The 20155-nt window shown below is 44.8% G+C and overlaps 1 protein-coding gene across 1 annotated transcript in view; it reads left to right on the top strand.

The window, feature by feature from the left end:
- LOC133557827 (multidrug and toxin extrusion protein 1-like) overlaps positions 1 to 20155 on the top strand; it is a 141454-nt gene that overhangs the window by 99675 nt on the left and 21624 nt on the right. Inside the window, exons 5-8 of the mRNA XM_061908661.1 lie at positions 9826 to 9868; positions 9963 to 10007; positions 10103 to 10200; positions 15070 to 15167. Coding sequence (XP_061764645.1) covers positions 9826 to 9868; positions 9963 to 10007; positions 10103 to 10200; positions 15070 to 15167 — 284 coding nt within the window. The remainder of the gene's footprint in view (positions 1 to 9825; positions 9869 to 9962; positions 10008 to 10102; positions 10201 to 15069; positions 15168 to 20155) is intronic.

The following is a 20155-nucleotide window of genomic DNA, read 5'->3' as shown; positions in this document are numbered from 1 at the left end:
GTCATTGTCCTGTTGGAACACCCAACTGCGCCCAAAACCCAACCTCCGGGCAAATGATTTTAGGTTGTCCTGAAGAATTTGGAGGTAATGCTCCTTTTTGAGTGTCCCATTTACTCTCTGTAAAGCACCAGTTAGTTCCATTGGCAGCAAAACACGATCAGCGCATAATATTACCACCACTATGCTTTGAAAGGAATTGTGCTGAAAATGGTAATTTTCCCTAAGAAACTCTCCTGACGGAATAAATAAAGGACTATCTAATCTAATCTAATCTTGACGGTAGGGTGGTGTTCCTGGGATTAAAGGCCTCACCTTTTCTCCTCCATCCATCCATCCATCCATGTTCTACCGCTTATTCCCTTTGGAGTCGCGGGGGGCGCTGGTGCTTATCTCAGCTACAATTGGGCATTGTGGCCAAACAGCTCAATTTTGGTTTCATCTGACCACAGAACTTTCCTCCAGAAGGTCTTATCTTTGTCCATGTGATGTCAGATGAAACACAAATCCAGCTGTTTGGCCACAATTCCCAGCAATAGGCTAGAATTAAGGTTTTAGAATGGCCTTCCCAAAGTCTTGACTTAAACGTGTGGACAATGCTGAAGATACAAGTCCATGTCAGAAAACCAAATGATTTAGTCGAACTGCACACATTTTGTAAAACAAAGTGGTCAAAAATTCAACCAGAAGCTTGCCAGAAGCTTGTGGATGGCTACCAAAAGCACATCCATCCATCTATCAATCCATTTTCTACCGCATATTCCCTTTGGGGTCGCATGGGGCGCTGGTGCCTATCTCAGCTACAATCGGGCAGAAGGCGGCGTACACCCTTGACAAGTCGCCACCTCATCGCAGGGCCAACACAGATAGACAGACAACATTCACACTCACATTCACAAACTAGGCCCAATTTAGTGTTGCCAATCAATTTATACTAAGGTGCATGTCTTTGGAGGTGGGAGGAAGCCGGAGTACCCGGAGGGAACCCATGCAGTCACAGGGAGGATATGCAAACCCCACACAGAAAGATCCCAAGCCTGGGATTGAACCCAGGACTACTCAGGACCTTCGTATTGTGAGGCAGACAAGCTAACCCCTCGTTTCCACCGTGCTGCCTACCAAAAGCACATTTATGCAGTGAAACGTGCCAGGGGAAATGTCACCAAATATTAACATTGCTGTATGTATACTTTTGACCCAGCAGATTTGGTCACATTTTCAGTAGACTCATAATACATTTATAAAAGAACCAAACTTCAAGTATGTGCTCCAGTCATTCCATCACAAAAAAATAAAAGTTGTAGAAATTATTGAAAACTCAAGACAGCTATGACATTATTATTTTTACAAGTGTATATAAACTTTTGGCCACAATATTACAGCTATATATATATATATATATATATATATATATATATATATATATATATATATATATATATATATATGCAAACATACTTATACATATATGCATACATGTATAAAAATATACATATTTGCATATTTTTCTTTAAATTGATCTCAACTCTGTACACTGCTGCTGGAATTTTAATTTTCCTGAAGGAACTCTCCTGAAGGAATCAATAAAGTCATATCCATCTATCTATACATATATGCATACATACAGTGCAGGCCAAAAGCTTGGACACGCCTTCTCATTCAGTGTGTTTTCTTTATTTTCATGACTATTTACATTGTAGATCGTCACCGAAGACATCAAAACTATGAATGAACACGTGGAGTTATGTACTTAACAAAAAAGGAGAAATAACATGTTTTATATTTTAGTTTCTTCAAAATAGCCACCCTTTGCTTGACTACTGCTTTGCACACTCTTGGCATTCTCTCCATGAGCTTTGAGAGGTAGTCACCTGAAATGTTTTTTACTTCAAAGTTGTCATAGTTTTGATGCCTTCAGTGACAATCTACAATGTAAATAGCCATGAAAATAAAGAAAACACATTGAAATTAAAAGATGTGTCCAAACTGTTGGCCTGTACTGTACATAAATATAAATACACATTGTGGAAGGGGAAAGGTCGGCACGTCTCCTGCGGAAAGGTATGTGCAGGACCTGGCTACGAAGCAGCTGACAAGTGAGTGGATTTCACAGCTGAAGCGGGTTATCTAATCACCTGTGTCCTTTTTTAGCAGCCTCCGAAGCCATGAGAGGGAAGGCAGACAAGAAGATTAGGGGCGAAAGAGCGCTGACAAACTTGAAAGACTCAATAGAAGTTGTTGTTGCATCCTGAACTGGATTTTCCAACCCTATGTGACCAAACCACAGAAAACCCACACAAAGATTTCCACATCTGGCGCCCAACTGATTTGTGGTTGGAAGATGGCGGCACCGAACCTCCGGACAGCACTGGCACAAATGCTGGCGGACGTGGCAGCGGCAAGCCAACATCAGCTGGAGGCGGTCCCAGACCTGAGAAGGGCGGTACTGGACTGGACCAGCTGTACAGCGGAAGATCACCGACGCTGGTTCCGGGCGCTACGGCTGGGGCCAGGGGACCGACCATTTGTGCTCGCCATTTGTGTCCGGGCAGCATCTCTGAGACGCAGCAACCCGATGGCTGAATCAGAGGGAGAGCAGCAACCCGGTGGTCGAGCTTGTCTTAGTGGAGCAGTTTTTGGAAGCCATCCCACCGCGAACATCGGCGTGGGTCCGGTACCACCGCCCACACGACCTGACAGCAGCGGTGAACTTGGTCGAGGACCATCTGGCGGTACACCGGGAGGCGCGGCGAGAGGAGGGGACCCGAGGGCGGCCAAACGCCCTGACGTAGCCCTGCGCAGACCGGGGTTCTAATTTCTCTTCTGCTATTCCTGTCTTCTAGGGTCCGGCCGCTGGTGAGAGGTGGCTTCCACCGCAGACGGCACATCGAGCACCAGGGAAAGTGTGCTGGAGGTACGGACAGCACAGTCACGTGCGGCGGGAGTGCCCACTGATGGAGGTGGGACAGGTGATGCGGGTTGTTGGCCCTCCAGCGCCCCCCCCCAATCCGGGAGAGACGTACTGTATCCCGGTAAAGGCACAAGGGAGTACACACCAAGCAATGGTGGATTCGGTCTGTTCGCAGTCCATGATCCACCAAAACCTTGGTTCGACCGAGGGCTTTGAGGCAGGCAGCACAGGTGAAAATCAAATGTGTTCATGGGGATGTGCACGAGTACCCTGTGGTGCCAGTGGAAATTTTGTATAATGGACAAAAGCATAGTGTCAAGGTTGCCTTAAGTGCGCACCTTACGCACGCCGTAATTTTGGGTACAAATTGGCCGGGTTTAACCATCTCGTGACACAATGTGTTCATACCCCGTAGGAAAGGGGAATACCCGCGCAGTTCTCAGTGGCGATGCGGGTTCATCCGACACTGCCTAGGGGTAACCCCCCTGGCACCCTACGGAGGATTTCCCCCTCAAGCGCCCGGCCTGGGACCAGGTGGCTTCCATTAGGGATAGATTATACCTAGTGAGCCATGACACTCAGAAAAGAGAAGAAATCACCCAGTTTTTGGTGCCGAAACGCCGCCGGGAAATAATTTTCCTGGCAGCGCACTTCAACCTCATGGCTGGTCACATGGAGTATGATAAGACACTCAATGGGGTAATGGTCCGATTCTATTATCCGGGCAGAGATGCGCCGCTGGTGTGCTGCCTGCCTGGACTGCCAGCTGGTCAATCCGGAAACCACCCCCAAGGCGCCCTTGCGCCCATTACCACTCATGGAGGTCCTCTTCGAAAGAATTGGCATGGACCTCATCGGACCATTCCACCCGAGCACACAGGAGTATCGTTTTGTGCTAGTCCTGGTGGATTATGCAACGCGTTATCCCAAAGCAGTGCCGCTGCGCTCGATCTCTGCAAAGAGTGTAGCGCAAGGACTATTTCCGGTCATCTCCCGAGTCGGAATCCCGAAAGTGATCCTGACTGACCAGTGCGGGACTTATGTCACGCACGATAAAGGAACTATACGGATTATTGGGAATTAAAGCGATCCGCATCAGTGTATACTGGCCACAAACTGACAAGCTGGTGGAGCGGCTATATAAGATTCTGAAAACCATGATCCGTAAGTTTACGCACAAGGACAAACCAAATTAGGATAAATGGTTAGAGCCCCTACAGTTTGCAATGCAGGAGGTACCGCAGTCCTCCACAGGATTTTCTCCTTTCTCAACGCGGGTTTTTGAACATACCATATTTCCTTGAATTGCCGCCAGGCATATAGTATGCGCCTGCCTTGAATTACTGCCGGGTCAAACTCGCTTTGCAAAATAATTAGCGCATGCTTAGTATTACCGCCGGGTCAAACTCGTGACCTCACGAGTGACACTTCCCCTGTCATCATTTTCAAAATGGAGGAAGCTGATTTCATTGATTTGAAATCGCATAAAGGGAAAAAGATTACGAGCTATTTAGTAGGATTTAAGGTCCAAGCTTTTGAATACCGGTATGCTAAAAAGAACAGTTAGGAGCTATGTTTTATTAATATACCTGTGGAGCCGACGGTCCGACAGACAGGCAGGGCACGAGGAGACGCCGAGCGAGCGGAGAGAAAGAGCGACCTGGACTGAGGTTTTATTGAAAAATAAACAAAGTCAAACTGCTCAAGCCATGTCCTTCCTTTGTGGTCCTGGGAACCCGCAAGATGACGGCTTGAGACCGTCACAATACCGTAGCTGCGTCTATCAAATATGAGTCATTAAATGACTCCCGCCTCCTAGAGGGCGCTAGTGATCCATTTTGCGACTATTCGGCTGCAAAAGAAATGAAATGAGTGACGTGATTGTGCTGGGACAGATATGACGCGGCAAGTGCACGACGGACCTTTGCTGGCTATGTAAACAACAGGACTAAAATAAAACATGTTCCAGTCCTAAATACCCAGTGTATTATTTATAAAATAACTCTAAATGTTGGCAGCGGTGGGATAAAGAGATCACCCACAGAGCAAAATGGGAGGGGGGGTTTTCTGAGGATAATTCTGTCGTTGCCCGCACTCGAAGAGCCGAGCTAACTGATGGGAGCGGTCTGATAGAAGTTTTCTAAACAGGACTTTCAATCGAAGCGGGAGGTAATAAAGGAAGATCTCCATCGAGACAGATACTAGAAATGCGCGGATAGGCAATTATATCATCCGCATCCGCATCACCAAAGTCGTCATCCACCCGCCGTCCACCCGAACCAACATTTTATCAGGACCGTACCCGCCCGCCAATCGCCCGCTGAGATACATCAGAGGTTGTCCGCCTTTACCACTCACAGAGCTATTTAATCCTCTTTCACAGATTAATGATTACAATTGGAGCCGCTAACGTTGCAGCGTCTATCCAATAGCGTTCATCCTGATTACAAGAATATGGGCGTGCTGTGAAGCCATTGCCTTAGACACCTTCAACAACATGTACAAACCGATTGTTGGTCAGGCAACACGTTGTGTGCAGCTTCCGCAATTACACGTACAAGTTTGAAAGGCATACTGGATGATACAGAGTACACTGATGGTTGTGATATAAACAACTTTAACACTTACTAATATGCGCCAGGCTGTGAAGCCACACTCAACAAGGTTGACAAACACATTTCGGGAGAACATTCTCACAGTAACACAACATAAATGCAACACAACAAATACCCATAATCCTTTGTATCCGTGAAACTTCCTGAATATATTTTACACCCCCGCACCCCCAACCCCGCCCACCTTACCGACGCACGGGGAGGGGGGGTGTATAAAATAGTCAGGAAGTGTCATGAATACAAAGGATTATGGGTATTTGTTGTGTTGCGTTTATGTTGTGTTACTGTGAGGATGTTCTCCCGAAATGTGTTTGTCGTTCTTAATTGGTGTGGCTTCACAGCGTGCTGCGTATTACTAAGAGTGTTAAAATTGTTTATATCACAACCATTAGTGTACTCTGTGTCACCCAGTATGCCTTGCAGTCGTGTGCGTGTTGTTGCGGAAGCCACACACAACATGTTGCTGGACTGACAAGCAGATCGTACATGTTGTAGTAGGCGACAAAACCAATGGCTTCATAGCACGCCCTAATAGTTATTATCTGGGTGACTCCCGGCTGTCAATCAGGAGAATAATAGCGTCTCTTATTGTCTTCTTCGCTTTATGACACAGGTCTTAAATGGCTCTTTGAATGGTAAAGGATACCGATCCCAGAACCATGTATATCAAATATTTCCGGATGGTTCAACCGCCACCCGCCCGAATCTAATTAAAATCGATTTTTTCGTCATGTCAACCGCCCGACCCGCGGTTTATCCGCGGATTAGACCGCAAACCGCGCATCTCTAACAGATAGACTTTTAAAACTGAAGAAAGATAAGGAAGACTTCTATAAACAAGTCATCGATGCTTTTGATCAGAAGGAGCTGGCATGGATTTCATTTACAAGTAAAGGTAAGACCATAAGAACATTTTTTTTTTATTAAATGTGCTTTTCATGATGGTATCCTTACATCACACTCAATGCCTTTGATAAGTGCCGGAGTGAGAAGAGGTTTTAAAATAATTAGCGCATGCTTACTTTTACCGCATGCCTTTGGTAAGCGGAGGAGTGAGAGGAGGTTTTAAATTAATTAGTGCCCCGGCGGCAATTCAAGGAAATACGGTAATTAAAGAAAGCTGGAAGGAGGGTCCAAGCTCTAGCAAAAACGAAATCCAATACGTCATGGACCTGCAAGCAAAACTCCACATAGTGGGGCACTTGTCACGTGAGAACTTGCTCCGGGCCGAGGAACGTCAACAGCGCTTGTATAACAGGGGGATTCAGCTAAGAACATTTTTACCGGGAGAAAAAGTGCTTTTATTACTTACAACGTCCAGCTCGAAATTACTCGCCAGGTGGCAAGGACCCTTTGGGGTCACACGGCAAGTGGGTGATGTGGATTATGAGGTCCGGCGTGCGGACTGGGGAGGAGACACTCGAATTTACCATATTAACCTCCTGAAGGCATGGAAGGAGGCGGATCCTGTTTCCATGGTGACGGTGGTCGAGGAGGAAGAGGATTTCGGGCCAGAGATCCCGCACTCTGCCCTGCTCTCCCCTCTCCTTCGTGTTAATCTGCTCACGTTAGCGCAGAAAGCGGATGTTGCCAAGCTGCAGCACCGCTTTTCTGATGTGTTTTTTCCTCGACACTGCCGCACAAACCTCATCCAACATCGCATTGAGACCAGCCCGGGTGGTATGGTGCGGTCTCGGCCCTACAGGCTCCCCGAACACAAACGCAAAGGGGTGCGGGAGGAATTAAAATCCATGCTGGAGTTGGGGTAATAAAAGAATCCCACAGTGCGTGCTGCAGCCTTATCGTCCTGGTAGGTAAGAAGGATGGGTCTGTGCGGTTCTGTGTGGATTACCGCAAGGTAAATGAGGTCTCTAGTTTTGACGCTTACACAATGCCCCAGGTCAACGAGCTCCTGGATTGGCTGGGCACTGCTTGTTTTTTTTTCGACACTGGATTCGACCAAGGGCTACTGGCATATTCCCTTGTCGCCAGAGTCCAAGGAAAAAAACTGCATTTTCCACTCCGGAAGGATTATACCAATTTGTGACGCTTTCGTTCTGTTTGTTCGGTGCGCCCGCTACGTTCCATCACCTCGTGGACCGAGTGCTGTGCCCTCACATGACATACGTGGCCGCTTATCTGGATGACGTCATCATCCAGAGTAGCGGCTGGGAAAAACACATGCAGCATGGGTGGGGGCAGTATTCGAGTCCCTTAGGCAGGCAGGGCTCACCGCCAACCCGGCGAAGCGCGCGGTTGGCCAGAGGGAAGTACAGTATCTGGGGTACCATTTGGGAAGAGGGCAGCGGCGATCGCAGCCTGTCCACCCCCCAATACAAAAAAGAGGTGAGGCAGTTTTTGGGACTGGCGGGCTACTGCCGTAGTTTCATCCCTCGGTTTGCGGTCCTGTAAAATTACTGACTGACCTCACCCGAAAGGTGCTCCAGACGGCTTCCCAAGCTGAGTCTGGCGGTGGATGCATGTGGAGGGGGCGTGGTCACCGTGTCTCCTGCGGGAAGGGCGTGTGCAGAAGCCAGCTACGAAGCAGCTGACAGGTGAGTGGATTTCCAAGCCAAAGCGAGTTATCTAATCACCTGTCTCCTTTATTAGCAGCGTCCGAGTCCATGAGAGGGAAGGCAGACACGCAGACGAGGAGATGAGGGGCGAGAAAGCGTTGACAAACTTAAAAGAAAGACTAAATGAAAGACGTTGTTGCATCCTGAACTGGAGTTTCCAGAGAACCCACACAAAGACTTCCACACACATATATACACATACATACACATGTATATCTTCATATATACATATACATACATACATTAACATACATATTTCCTCCCTCTCTGTCTGTCCCTGCTTTCCCCTCTGTCTTGTCTTGTTTTTACTTGTTAAGAGCTTTGTTTGCACTGCTCTGCGAAATCTAAACTCCTAACATGAAATTGATTAGCTAGACTCAACTCAATCATCAAAATCTTGTCGACAAGGAACAGAGGTTTGGGGGAGTCTGGCTGCTCTGACAGAACGATCACTGGGGGTACGTCAGAGACTGCTGGAAGAAATGGAGAATCATATGCCTTTCAGTGCTTTCCGTTAAGGACGTGGAAGACATCCATCTTTTTGGAACCGTAATCGCAGGGCATCTGATGATTGGGCTGGGCTTTGCTTTGATGTATCGCCAAATTCGAAAGATGATGGTAGCCTTTCAAGAAGCCCAATGGCTGTCCGTCGCAATGTGGGAACAAATAATGGCGATTTCTGAACATATCGTAAGTTGGATCACGTCACTGAAAGGCTTACTTAAATGCAAAAATGTATCATCTTGAGACCCAGCATGAATAATTAGATCAGACAAGCCATTGTATGCCTGCTCGCTTGGAAAACAACATTCCTTACTACGATTCGACTACCTCAGATGGCCTTGACGCTTCTCTCAACAGACAAAGGGTATCACAGTGATAGCCCGTCTGACATCCCTCCCTCCTCCAATAACAGCTGGGATTTGAACTTTGCCCGCAACGCCTGCAGAGGAAGTCTCTAGGTCTATAGACACAACATCACTACACCCTGGTCAATGAGCGTATGCACAAATCCACCCACCCCCGTCCCACGCCTCTGGGGCGATGGACGGCTGAGCAGCGCTTTAGATTGCAGCAGCTCGCCACTGTAGCCCCGCCCCCGTCTGTTGCAAGTTTTGTGGATTATATGCACCATGTTTATGTGTGTTTATGGCTATCAAGTTGTTTTTTCTTGGCCTCAGTCTGGAGCCTCACTCCAAGAGTCCAGTCTGAAACTAACTTTTTTACCACACCTTCATGAGTTTCAGGAATAATTCTTTCTGGATCATCTGCAGTGGAAAAAAAAAATCACACAAGGGTATAGATCATGAAAGTCGCTACAGCATTGCGTGAATATTCTCGGGAACTATTGAATCGCTCAGGGCTTTGTGACCAAGCAGTCATGAGTTCTGGCACAACTCTCTCCTCAATCACTGAAAGAAGCAAACACCACCGGATTTAATTGTAGAGATGCTGCTCAATGGTCTCTGCCTGTGGCAAGATCTTGCATTGGACATGCCGCTCTCATTCAAGAACGGCATTGACATCAACTGTCCTAGAAAGTTTATTACATGCCGTGTAAACAAAATAGTGTCAAGATTATCTGCGACACTGTGACATAAGATGTTAAAATAATGGCATTAAATCATGAGCTTGGCTGTCGCAGATTGTTTAATGCCACAGCTATAGAATACAAATTTACAGTAGGTCGACAGTGCATTGACATTGATGTTTATGTGTTGTATAGACTGTCACAACTTTACGTGAAGATCACCATGCCTGCTTTGCCGGTAAGTTCACACTTCTCAGTGTGCATTAAGTTCCCAGCAGAACAGACATGAAATATTTGTTTTCTTAGTGTGAGATTATGCTTTTGCACTGCAGGCGGCATTTATGTACCAGCTACAAGGCAGATATCTTCAAAATCAGGTTACGCCTAACATTGATCTGAAACGTTCAACATAAATAAGAGTATTACAAAAGAGAACCATAAATAACTGGGATTTTTTTTGTTTCTTTTTTAGGGAATAATTTGGCCTCAGGTCATAACGGGTGTAATTGGAAACATCCTAAATGCAGTCAACAACTACATCTTCCTCTATCCACTCAATTTGGGAGTTGCGTAAGTTTTGATACTGAAATTACAGAATTGGAATCAGTGTTTCCCATAGGACTGCAATCTAATTGTGGCTGTGGTTGGTTGCAGTTGGAGGTATAGGGGGCTGATCGAATTTGTGTAACACGGGCCAGCCAGTGTGGCTGGGCCATGATTAAGTTGGTAAACCTAATTCCCTTACAACCTTAAGAGCACTGTTTTTAGCTCAGTAGATAGCATGTTCATCTCTCATGCTGTAAAATTACCTCCGCATTGTGTTCCCCATAACTTCATATTGCATCCAACCTGACACACTGCATTGTTTTCCATTTACGCACATCACCATCTATCAGTGCAGAGTGCCTACCCATGTTACGCAAAAAACATGTTAAGTATAAATCATATAGCCTACTATCATGTCAAAGCACAAAGTAAAACATCCTTACATGTATTGCATTATATGGTACCAAGCAAATACTACCCAATATTTGTAATGTATGTACCTGATGCACATACATTACCAGAAACCACAATTAGCTGTGCTAATGTTGGAACTCATTTCCTCAGCATATCTGCATACTGAGAACTAAATAGGCACTAACACTACCCATATCCACATATTTTTACAGGTTTTATCTGTCGAAAATATATTTTGCCTTGTCAGTTGGATGACACATCGACATACAAGCTAACGGGCATATATTTCCCCCGTTAGCCTGTATGTCGATGTGTCACCGGGATAGCACGCTAAGCATTTGTTGCACAAACATACTAGGTTTGTTAGACAAGATCATAGACTGTATTGGACAATATAGTTTACATAATAATGTCCATTTCCACTTATGACAAGTAATAAGAAAATGTAAATGCCTTACTTACCTATAAAGGAGGAAATTTGCAAGTTTGGCGTCAGATGAAAAAATCTTCTCCGCCTGCAATCGTCTCCATCTTTCAAAGGCCTCCCCAATACTAATCCTTGTTTTGTTCCTGGATTTGTCATGAATGAGTTGAGAATCGTAACAACGCCTTTTAGATTTACTATGGTCTTACATGTTTTAGTAGCTTTATCAGTGGCAGTAGCCAGACGAAGATGGTGCTGCGTAATAAGAGACATTCTAACAGACATAAGACAATAAGCAACCTAAGCATTTGGTCTTGAGACTTGGCTGAGTGAACTGCCAGATGTTTATGGCTTTAATAGAATGCGTTGTATCCAATGGTGTAAAATGTTCATAATAAACTTAGATGTGTTAGATGGGTGTTAAATATTGTTTTCTTTATGGTAGAATAGATGATGCTCCTTTTTTAGCGTAAAGTGCATAATTTAATTTCAAAATATATGTACATAATGGCATCACTTACAGATTTGTTTGGTTGACCATACAGGCTATAGTACTTTTTTAATGGGGGGTCAAATGTGAACAAATGAAATAAATAAACATTTGGATTATTACGTATATGTTAATTAATTAATTGTATTATTAATTTCATGCTACCTCCAAAGACACGCATCTGGGGATCGGTTGATTGGCAACACTAAATTGGCCTAGTGTGTGAATGTAAATGTTATCTATCTATTTGTGTTGCCCCTGTGATGAGGTGGTAACTTGTCCAGGGTGTACTCTGCCTTCTGCCCGAATGCAGCAGGGATAGGTTCCAGCCACCCAAGTGGTAGAAAATAGATGGATATGGATAATTAATTATAATTGTAATTTAAAATGTAAATAACTGTGTAATGAATTCATTGAACATAAAAATACATTTAATTTTTCCTATATTGAAATAATCATGACATTTTTTTCTCTAAGCTGTCAAACTGTGATTGGTTACCCAGCAATTCTACTTGTCTGATTCCGATCCACTTTAATGAAATCCTCTACTTTGACTGCTACATTAGCAAGGTCAGCAGGTATTGCTTCCACATACTCCACAAGCACCAACTTTCCCAAAAAGTATGAGAATATCCCCCTTATCTGCCATGTTTCGAAAAATGTCCAAAGCTCCAAGCTTCAGATCAAAGCAATCATTGGATTAGATTTCATTAGCCCAGTCCACTGACTTTGACGGATATATTCATAAAGCACTGACATGCATGTTATTAAATCACAAAATAATCACAAACTAATGACATCATAAATTAAATATTGAAATCTTAATCTAAGTATTAAAATAATTAATTATATATATACATGTTATAATTCAAATTACTTTTAAATCAAATAGATTAATGTCACATTTATTTATCTAATCCCAATTATTATTAATTAATGGCACATTTAATTGATTACTTAAATATATATTTGCTTAATGTTGTCCCATATGACCCTACATACGTTGCAGGTTCATCCTAAAATTACAACATGAAGCCACATATCCCTAACTTTTTTTTAAAGTAATGCATACCTGTGCATCAATACAGTGATCTACAAGGATGTATACCATCCATCCATCCATTTTCTACCGCTTATTCCCTTTCGGGGTCGCGGGGGGCGCTGGCTATCTGTGTTGGCCCTGCGATGAGGTGGCGACTTGTCCAGGGTGTACCCCGCCTTCCGACAGATTGTAGCTGAGATAGCCGCCAGCGCCCCCCGCGACCCCGAAAGAAAGGATGTATACGTTACCGGTATATTAAAATCAGACCATGCTTACCTGAAGCTTGTTTTTAAAAGGCGCACACTAGATAAAATGAAACCAAAACTGAAGTAAGTCAATAAATCCATATTCTGTCGTTATATAAGGCTCAAAACATGAGATAATGTTGTATATTGTGCAGTGCAAATTACAGTTCACACTATTTTGTGCATGAACATGTACATTAATGTTAAATTTAAAGTCCCATGGATCGTACACACACTGGGTGTGGTGAAATGTGTCCTCTGCATTTGACCCATTTGACCCCCTTGGAGGTGAGGGGAGCAGTGAGTAGCAGCATGTGCCACGCTCAGGAATCATTGGGTGATTTAACCCCTAATTCCAACGGGCATATGGGCAATGGGTCCCATTTTTATAGTCTTTGGTATGACTCGGCCGGGTTTTGAACTCTTGACCTTCCAGTCTCAGGGCGGACACTCTAACCACAAGGCCACAGAGCTGGTGGCCTTGTGACCGCCTTAATTAACACTCTGATTCTCCAGCCGTGTGCATGTAACTTACACAACAATAACATTAATTGTAATAACAACATACATATTAAACATATACATTTGTAAGAAAATCTACAATTGTAAAATAATATTAGCAGTTTGTGTAAATATTAAATACACATATGAATAAAAAAAACCTTGCAACGTCTTCACATGTCACTTATTAGCAATGTAACATTCATGCATGACAAAATTGTGATTATACATATCCATATCTACTGATATGAAAATAAATATTGCAATGATGTGTTCTCTTTTGCACAGCTCCAATTACATTATAGGGTTAAAATAAAATTTGTATAGCTTCGCTGCTTTTTTCTGTGACCACTTAGTAGAGATTGTGTGACATTACTTTTAATTATTCAATGGTTTAAAAAATGCTCAATGGCCTTGTGGTTAGAGTGTCCGCCCTGAGATCGGTAGGTCGTGAGTTCAAACCCCGGCTGAGTCATACCAAAGACTATAAAAATGGCACCCTTTACCTCCCTGCTTGGAACTCGGCATCAAAGGTTGGAACTAGGGATTGAATCACCATAATGATTCCTTAACACAACTACCGATGCTGCTCACTGCTCTCCTCACCTCCCAGGGTGGTGGAATTAGGGGATGGGTCAAATGCAGAGGGTAATTTCACCACTATCAATGGCACTGTACTATTTAAAACGGTTGTTGTTTAACGGCACATGTCAGACTTATAGTACGTTAGCTCATACAAAAGCATACTTGCCAACCTTGAGAACTCCGATTTCGGGAGGTGGGGGGCGTGGTCGGGGGCGTGGTTAGGAGGGAAGGAGTATATTTACTACTAGATTCACCAAGTCAAGTATTTGGGGACGGCGTGGCGCATTGGGAGAGTGGCCGTGTGCAACCCGAAGGTCCCTGGTTTAATCCCCACCTAGCACCAACCTCGTCACGTCCGTTGTGTCCTGAGCAAGACACTTCACCCTTGCTCCTGATGGGTTTTGGTTACCGCCTTGCATGGCAGCTCCCTCCATCAGTGTGTGAATGTGTGAGTGAATGGGTAAATGTGGAAGTAGTGTCAAAGCGCTTTGAGTACCTTGAAGGTAGAAAAGCGCTATACAAGTACAACCCATTTATCATTTATTTATCATTTATTTCATATATATAAATATATATATATATATATGAAATAATTATATATATATATATATATATATATATATATATATATATATATATATATATATATATATATAAATACTTGAATTTCAGTGTTCATTTATTTACACATTTACACACACATAACACTCATCTACTCATTGTTGAGTTAAGGGTTGAATTGTCCATCCTTGTTTTTCTAACCCTATGCATGTTCAGTAGAAGGCAGTATTGTCCTGTTTAAGAGTGTCACAACATTGCGGTTTACGGCAGAAAAAAACGGACTGCTGTTGTTGTGTGTTCTTAACACGCTGGGAGGACGTTAATGAAACTGCCTAACAATAAATACCAAAGAGAAACCAAGAACTCGCCCTCGATCATTCTACAGTTATAACGTCATTGGACAGACATGTTGTTTACATTGTGGGAAAGCGGACGTGAAAACAGGCTGTCGACACGTCACTCAGTTCCGCAATGAGCTGGAGGGGGTGTGGCCTCCAGCTCCGCCTGAATTTCGGGAGAAAATTTGTCCCGGGAGGTTTTGAATTTCGGGAGTCTCCCGGAAAATCCGGTAGGGTTGGCAAGTATGTACAAAAGATTTTTAGAGTTTTTACATATGTTTCTTTTTTTTAAGTGGATCCGCAGCTGCCAACACGATCTCACAGTACGTGTTGGCCGTGGTCTTGTTTGTTTACATTTGCTGGAGAGGTTTGCACAAAGCGACATGGGAAGGTCAGTTACCCTTTTACACACTGAACTTATAAAGAAAAAAAAATAGAAATACTTTGTGACGCCTAAATAATTATTGTTATTGTATGCTACGGTATTTTTGTTTCTGAAATGCTTATTAGTCAAGGAAAATCACATGATTACATATACACAATTCAACTTCCCTGAAAAGAAGGGAAAGGAAGCAAAGCTTATGGATGAGTGAACACTATAGTATCGCAAATAAATTGATTTATTAAGTTGGGAATTACAATCTACAAAACCCAAAATCAGTGAAGTTGGCACATTGTGTAAGTCGTTAAAAAAACCTGAATACAATACAATCTTTTTCTACTTATATTCAATTAAATACACTGCAAATAACATATTTAATGTTCGAAGTGAGAAACTTTTTTTTTTTGTGCAAATAATCATTTACTTAAAATTTAATGGCTGCAAAACATTGCAAAAAAGTTGGCGTGGGCACTTTTGCCACTGTGTTACATGGCCTTCCCTTTTAACAACACTCAGTAAACATTTTGGAACTGAGGAGACCAATTTTAAAGCTTTTCAGCTTGAATTCTTTCCCATTCTTGCCTGTTGTTCAACAGTCCAAGGTCTCCGTTGTTGTATTTTACGCTTCACAATGCGCCACACATTTTCAATGTGAGACATTTCTGGACTACAGGCAGGCCAGTCTAATACCTGTACTCTTACTACGACACCATTTTGTTATAGCGTGCAAAAATGGGGTTTAGCATTGTCTTATTGAAATAAGCAGGGGCGTCCATAAAAAAGACGTTGCTTGGATAGGAACATATGTTGCTCCAAAACCTGTATATACCTTTCAGCATTAATGGTGCCTTCACAGATGTGTAAGTTACCCATGCCTTGGGCACTAATACACTCCCATACCATCACAGATGATGGCTTTTGAACTTTGCACCTATCACCGTCTAGATGGTTCTTTTCCTCTTTGGTTTGGAGGACACGACGTCCACAGTTTCCAAAATCAATTTGAAATATGGACTTGTCAGACCAATGAACACTTTTCCACTTTGCATCAATCCATCTTAGTTTAGCTGGCGCGCAGCGAAGCTGGGTGTTGTGGATAAAAGACTTTCGCTTTGCATAGTAGAGTTTTAACTTGCACTTACAGATGTAGTTACTGCCAGGTTTTATCTGAAGTGTTCCTGAGCCCAGGTGGTGATATAATTTACACACTGATGTTGCTTTTTGATGCAGTACCACCTGAGGGATCGAAAGTCACAGCCTTGCCGCTAACGTGCAGTGATTTTTACAGATTCTCTGAACCTTTTGATGATATTACGGACCATAATTCCTTGCAATAGTTCGTTAAGAAATGTTGTTCCTAAACTGTTCAACAGTTTGCTCATGCATTTGTTCACAATATGGTGACCCTTGCCCCATCGTTGTTTGTGAATGACTGAGCAATCACGGCACCCACCTTTTCCCAATTACCCTGTTCACCTGTGGGATGTTCCAAATAAGTGTTTGATGAACATTCCTCAACTTTCTCAGTCTTGTTTGACACTCGTGCCAGCTTTTTTGAAACATGTTGCAATGAGCTAATATTTGCAAAAAAATAAAGTTTACCTGTTCGAGCGTTAAGTGTCTTGTTTTCGCAGTGTATTCAATTGAATATAAGTTGAAAAGGATTTGCAAATCATTGTATTCTGTTTTGATTTTTGATTTACAGAACATGCCATTTCACTGGTTTTGGGTTTTGTTTTAAAATTAATAGGTGAAGATGGCAGCTGTGGATGCAGTTGGAAGTTGTTAAAATTGTCTATAACAGGGGTCTCAAACTCAATTTACCTGAGGGCCGCTGGACGCAGAGACACTCTGATACTGACTTATAGGTCACACTCCTACTGCTTCTCCTCCTGCTGTGCGTCCTGAAAAGCGCACCGCGGGCCCCGTCCACAGGTGCTCTCTCTCTCTCCGCTGCGGGCGTGCCTCCTTGCGCAATTCGCAATTTACACATCTGCCCGGGATGAGCGATCAACCTTCAAAAGCCAGCGCAACCTGAGATCCGACGCCAGAACGTAGCTTCTCGTAGTCAGTACATCCCCGTCGTCCTTCCTTGTTGTCGAGTTGTGTGCCCCGTCACCTTGGACCTCCTGTGGATTTTCCCCTGCCTTCCTGAACTTCAACATCACGCCTGCCCACCGACCACGACACCACGCTCCTGTCCTCGACCATCCCCCTGTACTCCGACGCTCGAGCCTGCCTTGCCCCTATTGGACTTCCACCTGGATCTCAACAAGCACCCTCAACACTCTCTGGCAACCATGCTCAGATAAGTCTCACACTTAGTCACACTACATCTCTTTGGTTTAATTACACACCGCACTTATATACTAAGCTTTCATTTGACACGCTGACAGCTAACGACGTCATCGTCTCCCTGCTGTCTTCTTCTCCCGCTGTCCCGTCACCTACCTTCCTCCTAATTGGTACTCCAGATACTGTTCCTTCCTCCGGCCAACCGCGCATTTCGACAGGTTGGCGGTGAGCCCCGCCTACCTCTGGGACTCGAGCGCCGTCCCCACCCTCCGCATATGCTACGCCCAACTGCCACTCTGGATGATGATGTCATCCAGGTAGGCGGCCGCATATGCGGCGTGGGGATGCAGCACTCGGTCCATGAAGCGCTGAAATGTGGCGGGTACACCAAACAAGCCGAACGGAAGTGTCACAAATTGCTATAGTCCTTCCGGAGTGGACTATAGCAATTTTTCCATTTTTCCCTGGACTCTGGAGACAAAGGAATCTGCCAGTAGCCCTTGGTTAAATCCAGTGTCTTGAAAAAACAAGCAAGCCCAGCCGATCCAGGAGCTTGTCGACCTGGGGCATTGGGTAGGCATCAAATTTTGACACTTCGTTTACCTTGCAGTAATCCACACAGAACCGCACAGACCGATCTTTCTTCCCTACTAAATCTATGGGGCTGCACCAAGCACTGTGTGACTCTTCTATTACTCCCAATTCCAGCATAGTTCTTAATTCCTCCTAAACCACTTTGCGTTTGTGTTCGCGGAGCCTGTAGGGCCGAGACCGCAACGTCACGCCCGAGCTGGTCTCTATGTGATGCTGAATGAGGCTATTGCGGCCCAGCCGGGGGGAAGAACACATCAGCAAAGCGCTGCTGCAATCTGGCGACATCCACTCTCTGGGGAGGCATGAGCTGATTATCACAGGAGAGGGGTTGGGGAGGTGCGGGGGACCTCCAGACCCAGTAAAATTGCTCTTCTCTATCGCCGTCACCATGGAGACAGGCTCCCCCTCCATCCATACTTTCAGAAGGTTGAGGTGGTAAATCTGTTTTGCTCTGCCCTGGTCAGAAAGTCTGACCTCATAATCAACATAACTCACTCGTCGTGCGACCACGAAGTGCCCTTGCCATTTTGCGAGTAATTTGGAGCTGGATGTTGGGAGTAACACAAGCATTTTATATCCCGGTGAAAATTGTCTGAGTTGTGTCCCCTTATTATACAGACGCTGCTGACGTTCCTCGGCCCTGAGCAAATTCTCAAGTGACAAGTGCCCCAAAGTGTGGAGTTTTGCTCTCAGGTCCATGACGTATTGAATTTCATTTTTGCTGGGGCTTGGAACTCCCTCTCAGCTTTCTTTAACTAGGTCCAGAACCCCGCACAGCTTCCTGCCAAACAACAACTCAAAGGGGGAAAACCCTGTGAGGCCTGGGGAACCTCCCGCACTGCAAATGACAAGGGATCCAACAATTTATCCCGATTTGGTTTGTCCTTGTGCACAAATTTACGGATCATGGATTTTTATAACGTCCTATTCAGCCGCTCTACCAGCCCGTCGGTCTGCGGGTGGTATACGCTGCTCCGAATGGATTTGATCCCCAATAATCCGTACAGCTCCTTCACCGTGCGTGACATAAAGGACGTGCCCTGGTCAGTCAGAATTTCTTTCGAAATTCCAACTCAGGAAATGACCTGAAACAGCACTTGCGCCGCACTCTTTGCAGAGATGGAGCGCAGCGATACTGAATTGGGATAGCTAGTTGCGTAATCCACCAGGACTAGCGCAAAACGATATCACCGGGTGCTCGGGTGAAATGGTCCGGCGAGGTCCATGCCAATCCTCTCAAACGGGACCTCCATGAGTGGTAATGGCCGCAAAGACGCCCTGGGGGTGGCCTCTGGATTGACTAGCTGGCAGTCCGGGCCAATAGAAAAAGACCATTGCCCGGTTAAGTGTCTTATCATAACCCATGTGTTTAAACCCATGGGGTTAAAATGCGCCTACTGGAAAACCATTTCTCGACGGCTTTTAGGCACCAACAACTGGGTGATTTCTTCTCCCGTCTGAGTGTCACGACTCACTCTGTATAATCTGTCCCTGATTAATGCTAAGTAAGGGAATACACACACTATTCCCGGGAGCACCAGCTGACCACTAATGGATATCACTTGGTCCCAAGCTGAGCGTAGAGTATCATCAAGAGATTGCTCAAGTGGAAAATCTTCCATGGGGTGCAGCTGGGGAGCCGGGGAGGCTTCCCACGAAGCCCCCACCGTCCCACCCACCCCCTTGGCAGCGTAGGATGACCTCACGTCACCACTGAGAACAGCGCAGATCCTCTGTTTCCCTACCAGCCGTGACACACCCCTGCGGACTGCTTTACCAACTCGCGGAACCACGGCCAATTGGTCCCCAAGATAAAGGGGTACGTCAGGTGCGGACTTACAGCCACCTTAATACTATATTTTTTCCCGTTGAAACAAATTTCCACTGGCACTATAGAGTATTCGTGAATATCCCCAACACACACGTAATTCTCACCAGTGCGGCCTTCCTCAAAACCTCACGTCGAACCTGGTTTTGGTTGTTCATGGACTGCTCACAGCCCGAATCAACCATTGCTCGGTGCATACTCCCTGGTATCCTTACCGATACTCAGTACGTCTCTCCCGGCCCGAGGGAGGGCGCCTGAAGGCCGACAACTCGGCTCACCT

This window comes from Nerophis ophidion, linkage group LG01 (genome assembly GCF_033978795.1).
Source record: "Nerophis ophidion isolate RoL-2023_Sa linkage group LG01, RoL_Noph_v1.0, whole genome shotgun sequence".
NCBI lineage: Eukaryota > Metazoa > Chordata > Actinopteri > Syngnathiformes > Syngnathidae > Nerophis > Nerophis ophidion.
Note: the sequence above shows the minus strand (reverse complement) of the source record. Positions and strands in the feature narration are given on the sequence as shown.